Raw genomic sequence first — 26803 nt, 5'->3', positions numbered from 1 at the left:
TGGACCCTGTCTCATCTGGCCAGGGGAAACAAAGTGGGAACATTATGTATTTATAGCCTAAGATAATGTATTTGTCTTAAGCGAATAGTGATGACATAGGCTAGACTGTGTTAATGGACCTGTCACTTTTTAATTACAAATGTATATAGGCCTTCACATGGATGGAATTTAAGGATTTGGGGCACTGGCCGTTTCCATCCATGGGCCTACATGATGCAACCCTGCCTAAAGCAAGCTCAGTCCTGTTAGTTCTATTGTCTAATCACAGTTGTCTGTGTAACGGAACCCCCCCTTTTTAAAATATAATTCATATGAACAAGTACAAGGTTTTACTATAACTACTGCTGAACACACCTTTTCTATGCATTTACTGTTCAGACTGTCTATATTTCGGACTCTGATATTACTTGTTCTGATAATTATTAATTGTTTTACTTTTTGGATTATTTGTGTATTGTTTTTTAATTTCTAGATATTACCACACTTTTGGAGCTAGAAAACACAAGCATTTTGCTGCAAATCGATGTACACGACCAAATAAAGCTTGATTTGAAGGTTGCTGCAGTTTGACAGGGTTTTCATCCTCCGAATAGGGCCAGGAGTTTTTCCAGGACTTTAAAACTATGTACCCTGATTAGAACAACTATGTTCTCCTCATAAGCCATATAAAACTGTTTTCAAACTGATTCATCACCATGTCATACCCTATCCAGAGATTTACTTTCAGGTATGAAAGGCACTTTCCCATCGGCCAAGTCAGCAGTATTTTTTGGTTTCTCAAAGATTATGGTCACTTGCCCGAAAATATGAGTCAAGTCTCAGAGAGGTCAGAGAGTAGTTTGGCCAAAGAGGAACTCATACCGTTTAACCCAATTCAGCCTCCATAAGGAGTATTTACAACTGAATATGATTGAAGGAATGACCCCATCTAGTGGAGGAATAATAGACATGGTTCATGTGGGCTTTTAGAGGAGGGTAAGTACTATACAGAGAAGCACAGTAGACCTAGATAAACATGGTTCATGTGGGCTTTTAGAGGAGGGTAAGTACTATACAGAGAAGCACAGTAGACCTAGATAGACATCGGATCTTTGAATCTGTCCTATTATAGCGTCTGTGAGAGCATGGGAAGCGCCATTGAGGCCATCTCCATTTTGAAGTAGTCAATGTTCTTCTTCTACTATTTCTATGAGTTGGCAAACAAACTGAAAGGGTGCATACTGCCACATGCAGTGCGTGGTTTGAACAGATATAAAGGCAAGTTTGGCGATTCACTACCACCTGCAGTTATGGAATGTTCGCTCACAACTATAATTCATTGGCTGATCCCTCCTGGTGACCCGATTGGAATTATGTGATCCGTCTTTAACCCATATGAAGTACCACCCACCCAGTAGACAACTTCAAAATGGTGACAGTCTTCCATGGCAAAACAGGCTTTTGGGCACAAGAGTCCTCTAGCTATTTCTATGGGAATCAACAGCTGTCATTTGGGGGAAAAAACATAATCCACATCCCTGCATGTTCAAATGCCTTTATTCAAGTGCAAGCATAGATGTTATAGTTTTTGCTTAATGCTTAAGTAAGAACAGTGCTACATGTTGATATGCTTTCAGCAAATCAACAAAGGGTTATGATAAAATCAATCACATATATCTAAAACTACATTACCATAATTTCACACTCTTGAATAAAAGAAATTAGTAATTGATTGGGGGACATAATTATTAGATTTGTGGATGTGTGTTATGAGCATTGTTGCATCTGTGCCAGGCAGTGCTATCAGATGTATTCTGGTCTCACCACGAAGTGAAATTCATACTGGCCTTCAGGACAGGGGTAGGACAGGGCCAGACTGATGTTAGAAGGGATCTGGGCCATGTCGTTCTTGAAGTCCTGGACGTGAAAGACATACCTGCCCTCGCATGTTAGGAGCAGTCGGTTGCTGAAGCGAACACTGTTGGTCTGGTTTTGTCTGAGGCTGCTTTGGAGAGAAAGCCTGGCAGTGGGGAAGGAAATACAGTTGGAACATTCTCGTTGGTTCTTAAAGACTCTTGCTGACCAACTGATGGGGTTGGTTTCCTTGGTCTGGTAAATCACACTATTGTGGTTTGGTGTTGTGAATGACTTGCCATTTTCTGGCGTGGGGTAATAAGGTTGGTAGTTATTGTAGCGACGGTTGTAATCATATCGCATATCTTGGCGTGGTGGCTCTTTGTTGGTTGAGTTGACGGTGACGCTCCATGGCTCAGCAGTGTAGATCCTGGGATGGTAATCATGCTCTTCTTCACTCTCGCTGCTTTTGTGCTTCCTCAGAGTGTCGAACGACAAGGCGTTGAACTGGAAGCCTCTGAGCATGCTGACACGATAGAGCTTCTCGTGGCTCCTGTAGAGGTCTGAGGTGAACTGCAGGTCGTAGAGCTTCTCGGCAGGGATCATCGGGAAGCGGATGTGGCCTAACAGGGCCACCTGGCTCTCGGTGCCGGTGGAGTCACCCTTCTCTATGATCCAACTCTCCAGCGCTTGCAGAAGGAACCCCTCGTCCGGTACCACTAGGTCAGACCGCGCTAAGAGGGCCATCAGGAAGTCTGTGGAGAGGTCGCTCCAGGCCGGGGAGTTGATCAGAGCCTCGCAGTTCCAGGCCAGGTACTGGAGGCAGTTCTCCTGAAGCAGCAGGTCCCCGGTCTGGACGGAGTACTGGTACAGGGAGACCTGGGTGTAGAAGGAGGGGTCCTCAGGGAGGAGTACGGTGAAGAGCCTGCCGGTGTCCTGCATCAGCCGTTTAACCCCAAACATTGAGGCCAGCTTGTGGAGGCACTGGGCAGAGGAGACGGTCACGTCGATCTTGCGGGTGTAAAGGTACCTAGAGAACCAGAGCAAGGACATTTAAATAAATTAACTTGGATTCAAACATTTTCAGGAGATACCATAGATACAAAGGAACTTCAGCCGGTGGTGCTGGACCTCGAGAAATACTGTGCTTTAAGTAAGGCACCATCACCCTGGATCTACACAGTTGATGCAAGGAAACGTAGATTCATCTCGACAGACTACTTTTGACGTCTAAAATCATCTGACACATTTGGATTCTTGTGTATGTATTTAACCAATAAACATACAGTGTATCTAAATAGCACCTGTTAAGGGTCATAGACTAGTACCTGATGAAGCTGGTGACACAGGGGCTGCAGGCTTGGCTAATCTCTAGGGAGAGGTTACTGGACCCGTTGGTGATGTTGAAGTGTGGGTAGAGAGAGAGGATCAGTTTGTGGGTGCATATGTTCCTCTCCTCCACTTCCAACTTCCCCTCCCCATCTCCGTTCCCTGTTGGGCTCTGGATTGCGATGAGGAAGTCACAGTCGTCCCCACGGTCAAACAGCTCGCCCAGGTCATCTGACAGGCCCAGACTGTGGTCCAGGAAATGTGCTGTGTCACTGGTCAAATCTGTGCCTGTACAGTATGAGGAATACACGTGATTAGGACTGTACATGATTAGTAGGCATATGTAGGGCTGATTGTGTGTATTTTAGTTTCGGTGAATTTTAAGAACATGTATTCATTCATTCATTCATCCCTTTATTTAACCAGGAAAAGAACCTTGTGTAGTTGTTATGGGTTAAAATGTCTGTTTCTTCCATAACCTTTGGTCAGACAGGGGCTGCAGACACACAGAGTGAATCTGAAATGTATTTTACTCAATTCCTTGCATCCTCTCAACTCACCTCCTAAGAACATCAGAGGGAATCAGGGAGAGCATTGAATCTTATCCACCAATGCTCTCCTCACTTCTCTCTGATGTTTTGCAAAGGAGGCGTGGAGACTTTTCAGAAGGAGACGAGAGGAGCCAAGGAATCAGGGGAAATACTATTGAGATTCACCCACAGTGTAGTAGCGTACCTCTCTCACAAACAACCCCTGCGTCCTCCTTGTGGGAACAGTCGGTCAACGCCCAGCCCTTGAAAGGACAGCTGGACAGGGACTTCTCGGTTCCTTTGCAGTCCATATCATCCAACCAGATTGGACCCGATCCTTGGATTGACAAAACAGAGGATAAACAAGGAGCAAGCAGAATCATGTGCAGAAATAAGCAAAATATTATATTGTGGTTTATTAAATTATTTTCTGTTGGTACCGCCTGCCATTCCCACAAATCACTACCTATTTGAACTTGCTCTCTCCAAGATTCCCAAATTCCTTGTTGTCATATTGCTAACGCTTGTTCAACCCTCTCATACTTTTACAAAGTCGCTAGGGGCTAGGGGGTTGCTGAGGTTTGATTTGGGATTCAGAGTTATTGACAATGCTATTAATACTTATTTTTCCAACTGCGTCCTGGTGGCAAACTCATGCAATGAGTCATATTCATCAGGCAAACTGTAGCAAAAGGTTTCAAATTATTTTGCTGACAGAACATGGACTGTGGGCCCACCTTCTCCGTGGCCGACGTGTGTAAAACATGTAAACGTGTTAACCCTCGCAAGGCTGCCGGTCCAGACTGTATCCCTAGTCGAGTCCTCAGAGCATTTGCAGACCAGTTGGCTGGTGCGTTTACGGGCATATTCAATCTCTCCCTATCCCAGTCTGCTGTCTCCACACGCTTCAAGATGGCCACCATTGTTCCTGTACCCAAGAAGGCAAAGGTAACTGAACTTAATGACCATCGTACCACTCACCTCTGTCATCATGAAGTGCTTTGAGAGACTAGTCAAGGATCATATCACCTCTACCTTACCTGCCACCCTAAACCCACTTAAAATGTGCTTACCGCCCCAATAGATCCACAGACGATGCAATCGCCATCACTCTGCACACTGCCCTATCCCATCTGGACAAGAGGAATACCTACAGTGGGGAGAACAAGTATTTGATACACTGCCGATTTTGCAGGTTTTCCTACTTACAAAGCATGTAGAGGTCTGTAATTTTTATCATAGGTACACTTCAACTATGAGAGACGGAATCTAAAACAAAAATCCAGAAAATCACATTGTATGATTTTTAAGTAATTAATTTGCATTTTATTGCATGACATAAGTATTTGATACATCAGAAAAGCAGAACTTAATATTTGGTACAGAAACCTTTGTTTGCAATTACAGAGATCATACGTTTCCTGTAGTTCTTGACTAGGTTTGCACACACTGCAGCAGGGATTTTGGCCCACTCCTCCCTACAGATCTTCTCCAGATCCTTCAGGTTTCAGGGCTGTCGCTGGGCAATACGGACGTTCAGCTCCCTCCAAAGATTTTCTATTGGGTTCAGGTCTGGAGACTGGCTAGGCCACTCCAGGACCTTGAGATGCTTCTTACGGAGCCACTCCTTAGTTGCCATGGCTGTGTGCTTCGTGTCGTTGTCATGCTGGAAGACCCAGCCACGACCCATCTTCAATGCTCTTACTGAGGGAAGGAGGTTGTTGGCCAAGATCTCGCGATACATGGCCCCATCCATCCTCCCCTCAATACGGTGCAGTCGTCCTGTCCCCTTTGCAGAAAAGCATCCCCAAAGAATGATGTTTCCACCTCCATGCTTCACGGTTGGGATGGTGTTCTTGGGGTTGTACTCATACTTCTTCTTCCTCCAAACACGGTGAGTGGAGTTAGACCAAAAAGCTCTATTTTTGTCTCATCAGACCACATGACCTTCTCCCATTCCTCCTCTGGATCATCCAGATGGTCATTGGCAAACTTCAGACGGGCCTGGACATGCACTGGCTTAAGCAGGGGGACCTTGCGTGCGCTGCAGGATTTTAATCCATGACGGCGTAGTGTGTTACTAATGGTTTTCTTTGAGACTGTGGTCCCAGCTCTCTTCAGGTCATTGACCAGGTCCTGCCGTGTAGTTCTGGGCTGATCCCTCACCTTCCTCATGATCATTGATGCCCCACGAGGTGAAATCTTGCATGGAGCCCCAGACCGAGGGTGATTGACCGTCATCTTGAACTTCTTCCATTTTCTAATAATTGCGCCAACAGTTGTTTCCTTCTCACCAAGCTGCTTGCCTATTGTCCTGTAGCCCATCCCAGCCTTGTGCAGGTCTACAATTTTATCCCTGATGTCCTTACACAGCTCTCTGGTCTTGGCCATTGTGGAGAGGTTGGAATCTGTTTGATTGAGTGTGTGGACAGGTGTCTTTTATACAGGTAACGAGTTCAAACAGGTGCAGTTAATACAGGTAATGAGTGGAGAACAGGAGGGCTTCTTAAAGAAAAACTAACAGGTCTGTGAGAGCCGGAATTCTTACTGGTTGGTAGGTGATCAAATACTTATGTCATGCAATAAAATGCAAATTAATTATTTAAAAATCATACAATGTGATTTTCTGGATTTTTGTTTTAGATTCCGTCTCTCACAGTTGAAGTGTACCTATGATAAAAATGACAGACCTCTACATGCTTTGTAAGTAGGAAAACCTGCAAAATCGGCAGTGTATCAAATACTTGTTCTCCCCACTGTATGTAAGAATGCTGTTTATTGACTATAGCTCAGCATTCAACACCATAGTACCCTCCAAGCTCATTATTATGGTTCGAGGCCCTGGGTCTGAACCCCAACTTGTGCAACTGGGTCCTGGACTTCTTGACTGGCCGCCCCAAGGTGGTGAAGGTAGGAAACATCACCTCCACTCCGCTGATCCTCATCACTGGGGCCCCACAAGGGTTCATGCTCAGCCCCCCGCCTGTACTCCCTGTTCACCCATGACTGCGTGGCCAAGCATGTCTCCAACTCAATCATCAAGTTTTCAGATGACACAACAGTAGAAGGCTTGATTACCAACGATGACGAGACAGCCTACAGGGAGGAGGTGAGGGCTCTGGGAGTGTGGTGCCTGGAAAACAACCTCTCACTCAACGTCAACAAAACAAAGGAGATGATTTTTGACTTCAAGAAACAGCAGAGGGTGCACCCCCCATATCTACATCGACAGGACCGCAGTGGAAAAGGTGGAAAATGTCAAGTTTCTTGGCGTACACATCACTGACAAACTGAAATGGACCACCCACACAGACAGTGTGGTGAAGAAGGCACAACAGAGCCTCTTCAACCTCAGGAGGCTAAAGAAATTTGGCTTGTCACCTAAAACCCTCACAAATTTTTACAGATGCACAATTGAAAGTTTCCTGTCAGGCTGTATCACTGCCTGGTTCGGCAACTACATCGGGTGCTGTAGGCTCTCCAGAGGGTGGTGCGGTCTGCCCAACGCATTACCGGGGACAAACTACCCACCCTCCAGGACACCTACAGCACCTGATGTCACAGGAAGGCTAAAAAGATCATCAAGGACATCAACCACCCGAACCACTGCCTGATCACCCCGCTATCATCCAGAAGGAGAGGTCAGTACAGGTGCATCAAAGCTGGAACCGAGAGACTGAAAAACAACTTCTATCTCAAGGCCATCAGACTGTTAAACAGCCATCACTAACACATTAGAGGCTGCTGCCTATAGCCATAGACTAGAAATCATTGGCCACTTTAAGGAATGGAACACTAGTCACTTTAATAATGGTTACATATCTTGCATTACTCATCTCATATGTATATACTGTATTCTATACTATTCTACGTTATCTCAATCACCTAATGTTTACATATCTTGCATTACTCATCTCATATGTATATACTGTTTTCTATACTATTCTACTGTATTTTAGTCCGTTCCGCTCTGATATCGCTTGTCCTTATGTATGTAGTCTTAATTCATTCCTACTTACATTTGTGTGTATTGGGTATATGTTGTGTAATTACTAGTTAAATATTACTGAACTGTTGGAGCTAGAAGCACAAGCATTTCGCCACACCCGCAATAACATCTGCTAATAATGTGCATGTGACCAATAAAATTTGATCTGATTTGAAAATGAGCTTTCCTTATTGCACAAGATCTGATAGTGCCTACCCATTTGACTCTGTTTCGCACTGTTTTATTCTTCCATGTTGTGCCTAGTGAATACGACCCAGGTATTCCCTCCCTGTTTCAGTCCATTTTCTTCCATTTGGTGCCTAATGAAATATGACCCTTGTAAGATACTCACCCTCTCCATAAGTCCCTCCAGTGACAGCAGATACAACACCAGGGAACTTCAGCTGACGACACACCACCTGAGCCTCGGCCAGGTCCCAGCCATCATCACAGACGGTCCCCCATTTCCCCTCGTGGTACACCTCCACTCGACCCTCTGAGTCATGCTTACCCCCCACCAGCCTCACCTCGCCCTCCTGTGTGGGCTTTGTCGAGGACTTATCTGTGAGTACAGAGAGGGTGAGGATTTCAAGTTAGTCAGTTTAAAAATTGGACTGATAAGCTTCAACTGACAAGGGATTCATGCAGCTACGCTGTTAGCTTACATTTCTATTAGGCTGCAGTACAAAGCATGAACCAACTTGTTTTTGTTTTGCAAACAGGAACTTGAGGAGAACACTACATGGTTGGCCTATTGTCAGGGTAGGTTCCTTGTCCCTTGTCAATCTTTGGCAATATTGGTAAAATCAGCAGTCAGACAATATCTTCTATAAGTAAATCAATCAAACCTTTATTTAATGCAATTGCTGACCACGAAAACACAGCATGCATGTTTCAGAGTAAGTTCTGCACCCCACCTAAGGGCACAGCTGATTATATAAGTCTTCGATTATCACGGATTTATCGGTGGTGACCGTGTTACCTAGCCTCAGTGCAGTGGGCAGCTGGGAGGAGGTGCTCTTGTTCTCCATGGACTTTACAGTATCCCAGAACTTTTTGGAGTTAGAGCTACAGGATGCAAATTTCTGCTTGAAAAAGCTGGCCTTTGCTTTCCTGACTGACTGCGTGTATTGGTTCCTGACTTCCCTGAACAGTTGCATATCGCGGGGGCTCTTCGATGCTATTGCAGTTCGCCACAGGATGTTTTTGTGCTGGTCGAGGGCAGTCAGGTCTGGAGTGAACCAAGGGCTATATCTGTTCTTGGTTCTGCATTTTTTGAACGGAGCATGCTTGTCTAATATGGTGAGGAAGTAACATTTAAAGAATGACCAGGCATCCTCAACTGACGGGATGAGGTCAATATCCTTCCAGGGTACCCGGGCCAGGTCGATTAGAAAGGCCTGCTCGCAGAAGTGTTTTAGGGAGCGTTTGACAGTGATGAGGGGTGGTCGTTTGACCGCGGACCCGTGGCGGATACAGGCAATGAGGCAGTGATCGCTGAGATCTTGATTGAAGACAGCAGAGGTGTATTTGGAGGGCAGGTTGGTCAGGATAATGTCTATTAGGGTGCCCATGTTTACGGATTTAGGGTTGTACCTGGTGGGTTCCTTGATGATTTGTGTGAGATTGAGGGCATCAAGCTTGGATTGTAGGACTGCCGGGGTGTTAAGCATATCCCAGTTTAGGTCACCTAACAGAACAAACTCTGAAGCTAGATGGGGAGCGATCAATTCACAGATGGTGTCCAGGGCACAGCTGGGAGCTGAGGGGGGTCTGTAGCAGGCGGCAACAGTGAGAGACTTATTTCTGGAGAGATTAATTTTTAAAATTAGAAGTTCGAACTGTTTGGGCATAGACCTGGAAAGTATGACAGAACTTTGCAGGCTCTCTCTGCAGTAGATTGCAACTCCTCCCCCTTTGGCAGTTCTATCTTGACGGAAAGTGTTATAGTTGGGTATGGAAATCTCAGAATTTTTGGTGGCCTTCCTAAGCCAGGATTCGGACACGGCAAGGACATCAGGGTTGGCAGAGTGTGCTAAAGCGGTGAGTAAGGCAAACTTAGGGAGGAGGCTTCTGATGTTGACATGCATGAGGCCAAGGCTTTTTCGATCACAGAAGTCAACAAATGAGGGTGACTGGGGACATGCAGGGCCTGGGTTTACCTCCACATCACCCGAGGAACAGAGGAGTAGTAGGATGAGGGTGCGGCTAAAGGCTATCAAAACTGGTCGCCTAGAGCGTTGGGGACAAAGAATAAAAGGAGCAGATTTATGGGCTTGGTAGAATAGATTCTGGGCATAATGTGCAGACAGGGGTATGGTGGGGCGTGGGTACAGCGGAGGCAAGCCCAGGCACTGGGTGATGATAAGAGAGGTTGTATCTCTGGACATGCTGGTCTCAATGGGTGAGGTCACCGCATGTGTGGGGGGTGGGACCAAGGAGGTATCAGAGGTACGGAGAGTGGAACTACAGGGTCCATTGCAAACCAAAACAATGATAATGATAACTAGCCTGAACAGCAGTATGCAAGGCATATTGATATTTGAGAGAGACATACAATAAGGCATAAAGTGATTGCAGGTCTTGATTGGGAGAGCTAGCTAAAACAACAGGTAAGATAACAGCAGCAATAACAGGGTGCTAGTCTAACACAGCAACAACAGGTAAAAATGGCGACGACTAGGCAGAGAGGGTCGGATTAACTACACACAGATCCTGAGTTAAAGCACAGAGCCGACAGATAAAACACAAATAAACAGAATGGAGTACCGTGAATTAATGGACAGTCAAGCATGCATCAGCTATGTAGCCAAGTGATCATAGTGTCCAGGGGGCAGCCGTAGATGGAGCAGGGAGGCCTCCACTAAGCTAGCACGCGGCGTTTAAAGTTAGTAGCCCGGGGGGTGGTCTGCTCAGACGGAGGGGGTCTGCTCAGACGTGGTCGTGTCGACAGAGAATCCAAGCCAGATGGCGATGGCGAAAGAGAGGTTGTGAATTGTAGAATTGTGTTTGCTAACTGGTGCTAGCTTCGTGGCAGTGGCGCTAGCTGCGCTAGCCGCAAGCTAGCTGTGAGGATCAGAAGCAGTGGCTCAGGGATTACGGCAGGAATCCGGCGTTGTTGTCGAGAGACAGTCCGATGCTGGTAAATTGGTGAGTAATATCCAGGCTAATAACAGGGCTGGTGTCTGTGCAGAAGGTAAAAGCTACTAGCAGCGGCAAAAAAAATGGCTAAATTAGCTTGTAGCTGGTATTGTAGCCCAAGAATTCGCTGGTAGACCTCTTCAGCTAGCCGGCAGATGGGCCTAGCTCGAGGCTAGCTCAAGGCTAACTGGTGCTTGCTTCGGGACAGAGGTGTTAGCCAGTAGTAGCCACTCGGTTGCAGCTAGCTAGCTGTGATGATACGGTGTAATTGTCCAGAGCTTGCGTCAGGAATCCGGTGATGTGGTAGAGAAAAAGCAGTCCTATATGCTCTGGGTTGATATCGCGCTTGCAGACTGGCAGGTATTGGCCCGGTATTGAAGCTGGCTGTGTCCGAGTTGAGGGTGAAGACCGCAGCAGTGGCTAACTGACTACTAGCTAGTAGCTAGTTGTCTGGCTAGCTTCTGATTGGGGTTACGGTTCTAAAGTATAAAAAAATAGCAGGTCCGTACCACATTGGGTGAGGCGGAATGTAGGAATGTATATTCAGTTCCTAGATGGAAAGTGAAATTAAAATATATACGAAATGTATACGAAAAATACGAAGACTATTTACACGGGACAGGACAAAACAAAGACACGTCCGACTGCTACGCCATCTTGGATTCAAGAAAAGTAGCAAAAGTATCTTATTATAAGGCCTGCAGCAAAACATATGAATCTTAAGGTCCCCTTAATCAATCATGGGGAGGGTCTTTGGGACACACCCCCTACAATATTCCTGATTCATTGGAAAGTCTACTATAAAAACATCAGGTTATTGTCATTCTCAAACTAACATGACTTAATTGTGATGAAGTGATAGGAGAATGAGATTTCATTGTCCAACTGAACTTACCCTGGTCCCAGATCTGTTTGTGCTGTATGGCCTTTGGCATGACAATGACAGTAGGAGTTGACAACACAGTACAAACCAGGCTAAATGGAACTCACTGAATAGATTCCATGTTGCAGAGTCTAGTCCAGAGACATGGAGAAGCAACAGCAGCCACAGAGTGATTCCACCATTCTGCATTTTCACCAGCCAGCTTGGAAAACTGACAAACAGATAAGCAATAGAAAAATTTGGCATCCTGAGTGTCTAAGGCACTGCATCGCAGTGTTCGATCCCGGGCTGTATCCCAACCTGCCGTGATTGGGAGTCCCATAGGGCGGCGCACAATTGGCCCAGCGGCGTCCGGGTTTGGCCAGTGTAGGCCGTCATTGTAAATAAGAATTTGTTCTTAACTGACTTTCCTAGTTAAATAAAGGTTAAATAAATAAATAAATTCTGCATGGAAGAGTGAGCCAAAATTCCTCCACAGCAACGTGAGAGACTGATCAACAACTACATGAAGCGTTTGGTTGGAGTCATTGCAGGTAAAGGTGGCACAACCAGTTATTATTTTTCCACACAGGGGCATTGCTTTTGTTTATTAAATAAATAATGGTTTGGTTTGTGCTCTCTGATTGGCTCAAAGTCAAGTTGTTTGACACTGACGAGATTTGCCAAAGTTGTTTTGACACTGACTGACAATCATTGCGATTCGATTCGACAAGTAGAAACGTCAGGTTCGTCGCTACCGGGTCGGCACGGTAGGTATCGCTTTTGTTCTAGCAAGAGAAGGAACGGCCTCCCATTCTTATCCGCAGTGAGATTCTCAGTGTTTCATGGTGAAATATGCCCACCTCACAACGTCCATGAGCAAAACCATTGGCATGAAGCTTTAATGTCTAACGTTAACGTTATATATTATACCATCTTCCCCAACAATAACAACCACCATTATTAGTTTTAGCAGATGCAATACATGACTTACAATTACATTACATTTTTTTGTACTAATGTAGCAAAAATGTATTCTAGACAAAACTACAAGTAGTGCTGTATCTGCTAAAAATCGAATGCTTCATGTCAAATACCTGCATTCAATAAGACAACTGAGTCATACAGTCTACAATGCACTGTGCTATTCCACTCCATACATTGTATTGATAAGAAATCATATCACATTTTGTTGATTTTTAACGCAGTCCATTTTCTATACAAAGTAAACGTATGTGTACAAGAGACAATCAAGTATATCTATGTAAGAGACAATGTAAGAGACAATCAAGTATATCTATTACAATCAAACAGTATTGTTTATGCATCAATGAGGACAATAGTTAATTAGGCTTTTCCAGAGATGTCATTCTGATTTTACCTCTTGTGTCTTGCTGTATGCGTCGTGGTTCTTTTACAATCCCTTATGAAATTATACAGCTTATTAGCCACTAGGGTGGAAGTAGTTGCTAATGTAATGGAAACTGCACTTCTGAAAATGGATTCTCTATGTTTCGTTTCTTGTGAAATCACAGGGGGTCTGGTTAGCATTTCTTGTCATGAATCTTGCCCTGGAGGCAGCTAGGCAGAGTGGGCACTAGCTGGCACAGCCACAAAGTCATAAAATCAGATTTGAAACCTAAACCTAACCCTAACCGTAAACCTAACCGTAAACCTCACTGCTAAACTTAATGCCGAACCTTAAAGCACTTTTTCCCCATTCATTTTTACGATATAGCCAAACTCTTTGGACTTTGCAGCTGGGACATCTAGCGGAAATCGCTCAGTTCTGCCTTGAGGGCAAGATTCATGACAATAAACGTTAACCCGATCACAAAGGTGCTGCTGGTTGCACAGGTTGTGTGATTGAGAAAGTCATAACATGTGACAAAATAAGCGAGTATTGTGTAGAAAATCATTTTACCATCTAAACCGCTGTGAATTTTTTTCCATAAGCAAAAATATTGTATTTTCAGCTGGTGTACAAAACCGAAAGTAAAAGCCGCAAAAACTAAAGCATGGAAATAACGCACATAGAACAGATCTACCTCCTCTTAAACTTCCGTTCATTGAGAATGACATATCTGTAAAACATTTCTATGTGAATTTTGTCAGGTCGCCCAAAAAGTTACATATTGCAGATCTACTGCCTCTTAAACTTGCATTCAATGAGAATGTCAGATCTAGAACACATTTCTATGCTAATTTTATTGGTTCGCCCCAAAAATTACATATTGCAGCTTTAAAGCAAGTTTTATTCAGTTCTACACATTTTGCCATGGGGCAGAGAGAAAATGTTGCAATTTTATAACACATTTCCAGCAATTCTACAGATTGTGCCATGTTAAAATGATATCTGAGAGTGACTAACAAAATCAATTGGGGCCCCCTGGAAGTCAGGTCCTCTGGGCGTGTGCCCTGTGTGCCTGGTCGGTATTCGGCCATGATTACTACAAGTTTAGATAACTGGATAAACTAACTTAAAAATCTACAAATTGTTAGCGGACATGGCTAATTGAGTGACTGTCAGTGACTAAGAAAAACTGCTGATGCACAACCAAATTTTCAACCTGGACCTTGTAAGTTGAGACCCCGACTAAGTTTTTTGGGGGGGTCTAAGCAACCGCTTATGTCACTTATGCCTGGAGCTGGCACTGCAATTTCCCAACCCCCATAGAAAAAAGACTGACTGTACCAAGATACAGTGCCTTCAGAAAGTATTCACACCCCTTGACTTTTTCCACATTTTGTTGTGTTACAGATACAATTTAGATGTGTTTTGTCTCTGATCTACACACAATACCAATTCTGTTTTTAGAAATGTTTACCAAATTAATAAAAAATGAAAAGTTTGCAACCCCTTTGTTATGGCAAGCCTAAATAACAATAATTAGTTGCATGGGCTAACTCTGCATGCAATAATGGTGTTAAAATGATTTTTGAATGACTACTCCATCTCTATACCCCACATATACAATTACCCAGTCCCACAGTCGAGCAGTGAATTTCAAGCACAGATTCAACGACAAAGACCAGGGAGATTTGCCAATGCCTCGCAAAGAAGGGCACCTATTGGTAGATGGATTTTTTAAAAAGCAGACATTGAATATCCCTTTGAGCATGGTGAAGTTATTAATTACACTTTGTATGGTGTATCAATACACCAAGTCACTACAAAGATACAGATATCCTCAGTTGCCGGAAAGGAAGGAAATCGCTCAGGGATTTCACCATGAGGCCAATGGCGACTTTAAAACATTTACAGAGTTTAAAATAATATATATATTATATATATATATATATATTATATATAGGGCTAGGGTCCTTTTTTCTCAATTTCAGCCTGACTGACGTGCCCAAAGTAAACTGCCTGTTGCTCAGGCCCTGAAGCCAGGATATGCATATAATTGGTACCTGTCACGATCGTGTGGAGGAGAGACGGACCAAAACGCAGCATGTGGAAAATAAGCCATCTTCTTTTATTTTTACTACGAAGATGAACATGAAACGAAACACTATTACAAACTATACAAAAACAACAAACGACCATGAAGCTATAAACGTAGTGCACGCACGCACGCACGCACGCACGCACGCACGCACGCACGCACGCACGCACGCACGCACGCACGCACGCACGCACGCACGCACGCACGCACGCACGCACGCACGCACGCTACAAACATTCAACATAGACAATTCCCCACAAACAGCTAAAGCCTATGGTTGCCTTAAATATGGCTCCCAATCAGAGACAACAATAACCAGCTGTCTCTAATTGAGACCCAATTCAGGCAACCATAGACTTTCCTAGATACCTACACTCAACCATAGACACAGCTAGACTACTATACTAAACATAAACCCAACTACTCTAATAAACCCCCTAAACCTTACAACCACCCTAGACACTACAAAAACCACATACATTCCCCATGTCACACCCTGACCTAACCAAAATAATTAAGAAAACAAAGAATACTAAGGCCAGGGCGTGACAGTACCATTGGAAAGAAAACACTTTGAAGTTTGTGGAAATGTTCAAATAATGTCGGATACTATAACATAATAGATATGGTAGGTGAAAATCCAAAGAAATACCAACCAGAATTTTGTTTTTTGAGAGCCCATGCTCTTACAATGGAAAGTATAGGGGCATAATGAATTCTAGCTCCCAGGATGCAATTCATATGGCTTCCACAGGGTGTCAGCAGTCTATGTTCAACGTTTCAGGCTTGTAACTTCCAAAACAAATAAGAAATATTAGTTTTAGTAGAAGGACACACTCGTGGAAATTCGTGTTTGGGCGAGCGATGAAGACAAGACGCACCTGCTAATATCGGTTTCCTATTGAACATACTTCCTTCCGTAAGAAATATTATAGTTTGATTACATTTTAGGGTATCTGAGGAGTCAATAGAAACATATTTTGACTTGTTTTAACAAAGTTTAACGGTAGATTTTTGGATTCCTTTCTCTACATGTTGAACAAGTGGATTACTCAAATCGATGGGGCCAACTGACTTTTTGGGATATAAAGAAGGATTTATATTTATAACAAAACGACACTACATGTTATAGCTGGGACCCTTTGGATTTCAAATCAGAGGAAGATTTTTTTTAAATAAGTGAATATTTAATCGCTATTTGTGAATTTATGAAACCTGTGCCGGTGGAAAAATATTTTCATGTGGGGTGCTGTCTTCAAACAATCGCATGGTATGCTTTTGCTGTAAGGGCTACTGTAATTCGGACAGTGCAGTTAGATTAACAAGAATTTAGGCTTTCAACAGATATAAGACACTTGTATGTACCTAAATGTTTAATATCCATAATTTTTATGATTATTTATTTGAATTGCGCACCCTCCAGTTTCACGGGAAGTTGTCCCGCTAGCGGGATGCCAAGCCCTAAGTTAATGGCTTTAATAGGAGATAGTACAAAACTGAGTATGGATCAACAACATTGTAGTTACCAACACAGCACTGAGTACCACTTCATATTTTCAAGCATGGTGGTGACTGCATCATGTTATGGGCATGCTTGTCATCGGCAAGGACGAGGGAGTTTTTTTAGGATAAAAATAAACTGAAAAGCACAGGCAAAATCCTAGTGGAAAACTTGGTCCAGTCTGCTTTCTAACAGACACTGGCAGACAAATTCACCTTTCAGGAGGACAATAACTTAAAACATTAGGCCAAATATACAATGAAGTTGCTTATTAAGACACCATTAAATGTTCGTGAGTGGCCTACTTACAGTTTTGACTTAAATCGGCTTGAAAATCTCTGGCAAGACTTGAAAATGGCTGTCTAGCAATTATCAACAACTAACTTGACAGACCTTGAAGAATGTTTTAAGGAATAATGGGCACCTATTGTACAATCCAGGTTTGCAAAGCTCTTATTGACTTACCAGAAAGACTCACTGCTGTAATCGCTACCAAAGGTGATTCTAACATGTATTGATTGACTCAGGGTTTGAATACTTACAGTGGGGAGAACAAGTATTTGATACACTGCCGATTTTGCAGGTTTTCCTACTTACAAAGCATGTAGAGGTCTGTAATTTTTATCATAGGTACACTTCAACTGTGAGAGACGGAATCTAAAACAAAAATCCAGAAAATCACATTGTATGATTTTTAAATAATTAATTTGCATTTTATTGCATGACATAAGTATTTGATCACCTACCAACCAGTAAGAATTCCGGCTCTCACAGACTTGTTAGTTTTTCTTTAAGAAGCCCTCCTGTTCTCCACTCATTACCTGTATTAACTGCACCTGTTTGAACTCGTTACCTGTATAAAAGACACCTGTCCACACACTCAATCAAACAGATTCCAACCTCTCCACAATGGCCAAGACCAGAGAGCTGTGTAAGGACATCAGGGATAAAATTGTAGACCTGCACAAGGCTGGGATGGGCTACAGGACAATAGGCAAGCAGCTTGGTGAGAAGGAAACAACTGTTGGCGCAATTATTAGAAAATGGAAGAAGTTCAAGATGACGGTCAATCACCCTCGGTCTGGGGCTCCATGCAAGATTTCACCTCGTGGGGCATCAATGATCATGAGGAAGGTGAGGGATCAGCCCAGAACTACACGGCAGGACCTGGTCAATGACCTGAAGAGAGCTGGGACCACAGTCTCAAAGAAAACCATTAGTAACACACTACGCCGTCATGGATTAAAATCCTGCAGCGCACGCAAGGTCCCCCTGCTTAAGCCAGTGCATGTCCAGGCCTGTCTGAAGTTTGCCAATGACCATCTGGATGATCCAGAGGAGGAATGGGAGAAGGTCATGTGGTCTGATGAGACAAAAATAGAGCTTTTTGGTCTAACTCCACTCACCGTGTTTGGAGGAAGAAGAAGTATGAGTACAACCCCAAGAACACCATCCCAACCGTGAAGCATGGAGGTGGAAACATCATTCTTTGGGGATGCTTTTCTGCAAAGGGGACAGGACGACTGCACCGTATTGAGGGGAGGATGGATTTGGCCATGTATCGCGAGATCTTGGCCAACAACCTCCTTCCCTCAGTAAGAGCATTGAAGATGGGTCGTGGCTGGGTCTTCCAGCATGACAACGACACGAAGCACACAGCCATGGCAACTAAGGAGTGGCTCCGTAAGAAGCATCTCAAGGTCCTGGAGTGGCCTAGCCAGTCTCCAGACCTGAACCCAATAGAAAATCTTTGGAGGGAGCTGAACGTCCGTATTGCCCAGCGACAGCCCCGAAACCTGAAGGATCTGGAGAAGATCTGTAGGGAGGAGTGGGCCAAAATCCCTGCTGCAGTGTGTGCAAACCTAGTCAAGAACTACAGGAAACGTATGATCTCTGTAATTGCAAACAAAGGTTTCTGTACCAAATATTAAGTTCTGCTTTTCTGATGTATCAAATACTTATGTCATGCAATAAAATGCAAATTAATTACTTAAAAATCATACAATGTGATTTTCTGGATTTTTGTTTTAGATTCCGTCTCTCATAGTTGAAGTGTACCTATGATAAAAATTACAGACCTCTACATGCTTTGTAAGTAGGAAAACCTGCAAAATCGGCAGTGTATCAAATACTTGTTCTCCCCACTGTATCTAATCAAAATCTTCCTTTTTCCCCACTTTGACATTACAGAGTATTTTGTGTAGATAATTGACAAAAAATGACAACTAAATCCATTTTAATCCCACTTTGTAACACAACTAAATGTGGAACAATTCAAGGGGTGTGAATACTTTCTGAAGGCACTGTATATCAAGGATTAGGTCAAGCCTAATCTCGTCAAACTTTGACATGATAAAAACAATGACTAACTCTAAATCCTGATCTAAAAGTTGATGTGATAGTTACCTAATGTAGACAAATGCCAATCTTCTTTGAGGTTAATGTCTATGTTGATTTTGTATGATTCCCAAACATCCCAAATAAAAGACTCAGGGTATCAAAATAGATTTACTCAAAAACCACCAGTAAAACACAACATTTGTTATAATAGGATGACATGAGATTCTGCTTTTCTAGATTCCTTCAAAAAACATTCTATTTTCATAAAGGTCAGACCTTCAATGGATTGACATAGGGTAAAGTGTCCTGGAGCATATGAGTTCACCTGAATTGAGACAGGGGATGTCCAGAGTGTCTAGAAATGCATGCATACTAGATGTGTCAGGAAGAGTCTCTGATGAGTAAAGAGCAGAATAGAATTGCTTGAAATTGATTGTTGATTTCTTTGGGATTGGTAGAAGTTAAATCAGCTGCAGCACAGATGTCAGGTATGGTGGTTAGCAGTGCATTGTCAAAGCTGGTGAGATAACAACTTGGCAGCTTTCTCTCCGTCTCCATAGAATTTTTGCCTCGACTTAAACAGAAGCTGCTCCGTTTGTTTGGTGGAAAGATTGTCAAATCCGATTGGTGTAGCAGTCTCTCTTTGTAGAGTTAAGGAGTCGGAGAACAGGCATATCTGTTGTCCACATCTAGAATGAGTTGAGATAGCTCCGATAAGCGTTTGGTGCACTGTTTGTTGTCATACGCTGTGTATTAAATCATTTGGCCCCTTAGATACAGTTGAAGTTGAAAGTTTACACTTAGGTTGGAGTCATTAAAACTCGTTTTTCAACCACTCCACAAATGTATTGTTAACAAACTATAGTTTTGGCAAGTCAGTTAGGACATCTACTTTGTGCATGACACAAGTAATTTTTCCAACAATTATTTACAGACAGATTATTTCACTTATAATTAACTATATCACAATTCCAGTGGGTCAGAAGTTTACATACACTAAGTTGCCTTTAAACTGCTTGAAAAATTCCAGAAAATGATGTCATGCTTTAGAAGCTTCTGATGGGCTAATTGACATAATTTGAGTCAATTGGAGGTGTACCTGTGGATGTGTTTCAAGGCCTACTTTCAAACTCAGTGCCTCTGCTTGACATCATGGGAAAATCAAAAGAAATCAGCCAAGACCTCAGAAGAAAAAAATTGTAGACCTCCACAAGTCTGGTTCATCTTTCGGAGCAATTTCCAAACGCCTGAAGGTACCACGTTCATCTGTACAAACAATAGTACGCAAGTATAAACACCATGACCGTCAAACCGCTCAGGAATAAGACACGTTCTGTCTCCTAGAGATGAACGTACTTTGGTGCGAAAAGTGCAAATCAATCCCAGAAGAACAGCAAAGGACCTTGTGAAAAATGCTGGAGGAAACAGGTACAAGGTATCTATATCCACAGTAAAACGAGTCCTATGTCGACATAACCTGAAAGACCGCTCAGCAAGGAAGATGCCACTGCTCCAAAACTGCCATAAAATAAGCCAGACTACGGTTTGCAACTGCACATGGGGACAAAGATCGTACTTTTTGGAGAAATGTCCTCTGGTCTGATGAAACCAAAATAGAACTGTTTGGCCATAATGACCATTGTTATGTTTGGAGGAAAAAGAGGGAGGCTTGCAAGGCGAAGAACACCATCCCAACCGGGAAGCACGGGGGTGGCAGCATCATGTTGTGGGGGTGCTTTGCTGCAGGAGGGACTGGTGCACTTCCAAAAATAGATGGCATCATGAGGAGGAAAATGATGTGGATATATTGAAGCAACATCAAGACACCAGTCAGGAAGTTAAAGCTTGGTTCTTCCAAATGGACAATGACCACAAGCATACTTCCAAAGTTGTGGCAAAATGGCTTAAGGACAACAAAGTCAAGGTATTGGAGTGGCCATCACAAAGCCCTGACCTCAATCCTATAGAAAATTTGTGGGCAGAAATGAAAAAGCATGTGCGAGCAAGAAGACCTACAAACCTGACTCAGTTATACCTGCTCTGTCATGGAGGAATGGGCCAAAATTCACCCAACTTATTGTGGGAAGCTTGATGAAGGCTACCCGAAACGTTTGACCCAAGTTAAACAATTTAAAGGCAAAGCTACCAAATTCTAATTGACTGTATGTAAACTTCTGACTCACTGGGAATGTGATGAAAGAAATAAAAGCTGAAATAATCATTACCTCTACTATTATTCTGACATTTCATATTCTTAAAATGAAGTGGTGATCCTAACTGACCTAAGACAGGGAATTTTTACTTGGATTAAATGTCAGGAATTGTGAAAAACTGGGTTTAAATGTATTTGGCTAAGGTGTATGTAAACTTCTGACTTCAACTGTACATACACACACACACACACACACACACACACACACACACACACATACTCAAAACACATTTAATTAAATAGGAAAACAAACCCAGTAAAATTCAACATTTGTATAAATATAACCCTCTGTTGAACATCCTAACAAGCCAGAACACCGAAAATTGACTGGCACAAGCTTGGGAATTAATACCTGTCCTGCAGAGCTGCACTGTTCGCTCGGCTATACAACCTGCAAACCCGTGCCATCCGCCACCAAGCACCAGGGCGGACCAACCAGTCAAATAGTAAAGAATAATACACATGGTAATTTGGGAGTATACACTTGTATGTATTAAACATGCTCACAGTATGTTAGTAGGGTATCCTATTAAGGCATGAGAGCTCAGTGGCTAGCTTTAGGTAGCGACTAGGCTAATTATTACGTGGCTGTACAGCCGCAGTTAGTTGATAAAAGCTCATTGTGGCATGTACTGTAAATAAAATACTATTCAAACTATATTGTCATTGTGAGAACATGTCACCCTATACATACCATCATTGTTCATAACTTTAAGTTACTGGATGAATAATTGTCATTTTTCTGGCAGCAGGGTGGAGGCTCGTTTCAAATCAAGATATGAATTCACTTGTTGGTCTTTGGCCGCGTTAGCACGGCTAGTGCAGGGTCACAGTATGAGCCCACAATGGCTAGTTAGTATTATGTCGCATGTCCAACGTTGGATGTAGGTGCGCGACAATGTATTCTTTGGCCTTGGTTGGGTCTAAGAATGTCTTCTGCTCGCCGGAGGGAGTAGTGATCTTCAGTACAGCTGGGTAAAAAATGCCGAACTTGGTGTCCAGACGGGGTAGGAGCCCCCTCAACTCGTTGAAGGCTGACCTCTTGTTAATGACTGCACCCGTGTAGTCCGGGTAAATGTGAATATTCTGGCCGTTGTGGGTGATGGGAGCAGCTCGCGCTGCCTTACGGAAGACATCCTCCTTCTCCTGAAGGTAGTGGAGTTTATCTACTATGGGTCTGGGCAGCTCCCCATTCTTTGGTGCAGACTGTATACTTCTGTGCACACGGTCAAGGGTGGGGGCATAATCGAGGCCTAGGATTTCCTGTAGCAGTTTAGCTATGGACACATGGTAGGCCGCATTCCACCTACGGTCTCGAGTCCCTCTCTCACGCAGAAAATGCGACCGTTCCCCCGGCGCGATTAGATATACTTGATTGTCTGTTGTGCATTTACTTTACATTTACTTTAAGTACAGGATATCAACAAAATGTGCTAGGATTCCTTATCAATACAATGTATGGAGTGGAAATAGCATTGTAGACTGTATGACACAGTTGACTTACTTAAGGCAGGTATTTCACAAAACTCGTTTGATTTTTATTGGATACATTGCTAAGGCATGGTGATTTTTGTGTAGACTTTAAAATGGAGATCGCCTCAATGGCGCTGCCCATGCTGTCAAAGGTGCTGTAATGGCACAGGTAGAAATTCCTCTATCTACACTACTAGTCAACAGTTTGGACACATCTACTCAAGGGTTTTTCTTTATTTTTACTATTTTCTACATTGTAGAATAATAGTGAAGACATCACAACTATGACATAACACATACGGAAACATGCAGTAACCAAAAAAGTGTTAAACAAATCAAAATCTATTTTAAATTTGAGATTCTTCAAGATAGACAACCTTTGCCTTGATGACAGCTTTGCACACTCTTGGCATTCTCTCAACCAGCTTTATGAGGAATGCTTTTCCAAGAGTCTTGAAGGAGTTCCCACATATGCTGAGCACTTGTTGGCTGTGTTTCCTTCACTCTGCGGTCGAACTCATCCCAAAGCATCTCAATTGGGTTGAAGACGGGTGATTGTTATGAGCTGTCGTCCCCTCAGCAGCCTCCACTGATCTGCTGTAACTGGATGGACATATGGAGAGGGTAAGAATCGTACAATGGTCATGTTCATTAGGCATCAAATGGAAGAAAATGTACTGAAACAGGGAGGGACCACCTGGGTCATATTCACTAGTCACAAAATGGAAGAAAATTGACTGAAACAGGGAGGGACCACCTGGGTCATATTCACTAGTTACAAAATGGAAGAAAACTGACAAAAATTCTGTGAAATGTTGAGGTATCATCTGAACTTGCATAATAAAATATCTTCCTTTTCATTTTCTGTTGCACAACATTTTGAAACGTTTTACTACGGCGTGCATCTAATGAATATGACCCTGGTGTGTCCTTACATGCGTTTGCCACCAGAAGGCAGTGGAAACAATAAGTAAGCCACTAACTCTGGATCCCAAATCAACCCTCTACCCCCTAGGGCCGTCAAACTCAACTCTGGACCTCAAAGCCAGTTCTACTGCTTTTATTCGTTGTTCAGGGACTGATTTAGACCTGGAACACCAGGTGGTGTAATTAATTATCAGGTAGAACAGAAACCAGCAGGCTCTGGACCTCATAGGGTAAGAGTTGAATACCCCTGCCCTAGGGACTAGATATGAGAGGATTGGATAGATGTTAGCAATATGATCACAAGAAATGTGGGATACTTGGAGGGAGCAAGTTCAAATAGGTAGTGATTTGTGGGAATGGCAGGCAGCACCAGCAGAAAGAGTCAATTAGTATTTTTTTGCATATTTCAAATCAAATGTGATTTGTCACATGAGTCGAATACAACAGGTGTAGACTTTACTATGACATGCTTGCTTACGAGCCCTCCCCAACCATGTAGGGTGGAGCTATATACAGGGAGTACCAGTACCAGATCAATGTGCAGGGGTACGAGGTATTTGAGGTAGATATGTAAATGAAGGCAGGGTAAAGTGACTAGGCATCAGGATAGATAATAATAAGGTATTTGAGGTAGATATGTACATGAAGGCAGGGAAAGTAACTAGGCATCAGGATAGATAATAATAAGGTATTTATGTACATACATAAAGACAGGGTTAAGTGACTAGGCATCAGGATAGATCATAATAAGGTATTTATGTACATACATAAAGACAGGGTTAAGTGACTAGGCATCAGGATAGATAATAATAAGGTATTTATGTACATACATAAAGACAGGGTTAAGTGACTAGGCATCAGGATAGATAATAATAAGGTATTTATGTACATACATAAAGACAGGGTAAAGTGACTAGGCATCAGGATAGATAATAATAAGGTATTTATGTACATACATAAAGACAGGGTAAAGTGACTAGGCATCAGGATAGATAATAATAAGGTATTTATGTACATACATAAAGACAGGGTAAAGTGACTAGGCATCAGGATAGATAATAATAAGGTATTTGAGGCAGATATGTACATAAAGACAGGGTTAAGTGACTGGGCATCAGGAAAGATAATAATAAGGTATTTATGTACATACATAAAGACAGGGTTAAGTGACTAGGCATCAGGAAAGATAATAATAAGAGTAAAACAAAGAACAGAGTTGCAGGAGCATATGATGAGTGTTAATAAAGTGTATGTGTATGTCATTGTATGTGAATGAGTGTGTGTATATAGTGTGTATATAATGTATAGTCTTGTGAGTAGAGTCAGTGCAAGATAGGGTCCGTGCAGATAATCCAGGGAACCATTTAATTAACTATATTATTTAGCAATCGTATGGCTATTTAGCAGTCTTATGGGTTGGGGGTAGAAGCTGTCTCGGAGCCTGTTGATCCGAGAGGCGGTGCTCCGGTACCGTTTGCTGGATGGTAGAAGAGTGAACTGTCTATGGCTTGGGTGGCTGGAGTCTTTGGCATTTTCCGGGCCTTCCTCTGACACGCCTGATAGAGAGGTCCTGGATAGCAGGGAGCTCGTCCCCAGTGATGTACTGGGCTGTCCTCAACACCCTCTGTAGCGCTTTGCAGTCGAGGGACGGTGCATTTTCCCTACCAAGCAGTGATGCAGCCAGTCAAGATGCTCTCGATGGAGCAGCTGTAAAACTGTTTGAGGATCTGAGGGCCCATGCCAAATCTTTTCAGCCTCCTGTGGAGGAAAAGGTGCTGTCATGCCCTCTTCCCGACTGTGTGATTATGTTAAGTCCTTAGTGATTTCTGCACATGATTCCGTTTGCTCCTTGTTTTTCCTCTGTTTTGTGTATCCAAGGATCGGGTTCAATCTGGTTGGATGATATGGACTGCAAAGGAACCGAGAAGTCCCTGTCCAGCTGTCCTTTCAAAGGCTGGGGGTTGACCGACTGTTGCCACAAGGAGGATGCAGGGGTCGTTTGTGAGAGACGTACGCTACTACGCTTCACTGTGGGTGGATCTCTAAAGTATTATCTGTGATTGCTTGTCTCCTCTTTCCCGTCACCTTCTCAAAATTTTACCTGTCTCATTCCCAAAACATCAGAGGGAAAAGGAGAGCGTTGGTGGAGAAGATCTGAGGTGGCCTCTCCTTTAACTATTCTTACTTTAGAATTATGAACATAACAATATCAACTATAAAATGTATGCTTGCACTTGAAAAAAGGCGTTTCAACATACAGTGATGTGGATTATGCTTTTTCCTTGATCACGGCTGGTGCTTCTCTGTATAGTATTTACCCTCCTCTAAAAGCCCACATGAACCATGTCTATCTAGGTCTACTGTGCTTCTCTGTATAGTACTTACCCTCCTCTAAAAGCCCACATGAACCATGTCTATCTAGGTCTACTGTGCTTCTCTGTATAGTACTTACCCTCCTCTAAAAGCCCACATGAACCATGTCTATCTAGGTCTACTGTGCTTCTCTGTATAGTACTTACCCTCCTCTAAAAGCCCACATGAACCATGTATATCTACGTCTACTGTGCTTCTCTGTATAGTACTTACCCTCCTCTAAAAGCCCACATGAACCATGTCTATCTAGGTCTACTGTGCTTATCTGTATAGTACTTACCCTCCTCTAAAAGCCCACATGAACCATGTCTATCTAGGTATACTGTGCTTCTCTGTATAGTACTTACCCTCCTCTAAAAGCCCACATGAACCATGTCTATCTAGGTCTACTGTGCTTCTCTGTATAGTACTTACCCTCCTCTAAAAGCCCACATGAACCATGTCTATCTAGGTCTACTGTGCTTCTCTGTATAGTACTTACCCTCCTCTAAAAGCCCACATGAACCATGTCTATCTAGGTCTACTGTGCTTATCTGTATAGTACTTACCCTCCTCTAAAAGCCCACATGAACCATGTCTATCTAGGTCTACTGTGCTTCTCTGTATAGTACTTACCCTCCTCTAAAAGCCCACATGAACCATGTCTATCTAGGTCTACTGTGCTTCTCTGTATAGTACTTACCCTCCTCTAAAAGCCCACATGAACCATGTCTATCTAGGTCTACTGTGCTCCTCTGTATAGTACTTACCCTCCTCTAAAAGCCCACATGAACCATGTCTATCTAGGTCTACTGTGCTTCTCTGTATAGTACTTACCCTCCGCTAAAAGCCCACATGAACCATGT

General features: G+C 43.1%; 1 protein-coding gene and 1 long non-coding RNA gene across 3 annotated transcripts; one reads left to right on the top strand and one right to left on the bottom strand.

The window, feature by feature from the left end:
* Nucleotides 1–1520: 1520 nt before the first annotated feature.
* LOC139571363 (galectin-3-binding protein A-like) lies at nucleotides 1521–13217 on the bottom strand. 2 transcript variants are annotated; one of them, XM_071394167.1, is made up of 6 exons: nucleotides 13065–13217; nucleotides 11812–11915; nucleotides 8033–8242; nucleotides 3898–4029; nucleotides 3162–3450; nucleotides 1521–2863 (listed from the first exon to the last, which is right to left on the bottom strand). In XM_071394167.1, exons 2-6 carry the CDS (start codon nucleotides 11891–11893, stop codon nucleotides 1783–1785), a joined length of 1794 nt encoding a protein of 597 aa, XP_071250268.1. In that variant the 5' UTR covers nucleotides 11894–11915; nucleotides 13065–13217; the 3' UTR covers nucleotides 1521–1782. The 2 variants fall into 2 exon arrangements, with proteins under 2 accessions (XP_071250268.1, XP_071250277.1); XM_071394176.1 differs by lacking the exon at nucleotides 11812–11915 and having other exon boundaries at nucleotides 13065–13192.
* Nucleotides 13218–23083: 9866 nt separating this feature from the next.
* On the top strand, nucleotides 23084–26672 carry LOC139571358 (uncharacterized). Its single transcript, XR_011674283.1, has 2 exons — nucleotides 23084–23282; nucleotides 25464–26672. It is a non-coding gene; the product is annotated as an uncharacterized lncRNA (long non-coding RNA).
* The last annotated feature ends 131 nt before the right edge of the window (nucleotides 26673–26803 follow it).

Source organism: Salvelinus alpinus, chromosome 1 (genome assembly GCF_045679555.1).
Source record: "Salvelinus alpinus chromosome 1, SLU_Salpinus.1, whole genome shotgun sequence".
In the NCBI taxonomy this organism is placed as follows: Eukaryota; Metazoa; Chordata; class Actinopteri; order Salmoniformes; family Salmonidae; genus Salvelinus; species Salvelinus alpinus.
This window is presented reverse-complemented; position numbering and strand designations above follow the sequence as displayed.

What these genes read in the sequence shown, in the direction of transcription:
- LOC139571363 (XM_071394167.1), bottom strand. Translation starts at nt 11,893, where the DNA reads ATGCAGAATGGTGGAATCACTCTGTGGCTGCTGTTGCTTCTCCATGTC. An exon ending in AGGGGTTGTTTGTGAGAGAG is followed by an intron (nt 3,451 to 3,897) that starts GTACGCTACTAC and finishes CATACTGTACAG; the next exon opens with GCACAGATTTGACCAGTGAC. An exon ending in TGTGTCACCAGCTTCATCAG is followed by an intron (nt 2,864 to 3,161) that starts GTACTAGTCTAT and finishes CTGGTTCTCTAG; the next exon opens with GTACCTTTACACCCGCAAGA.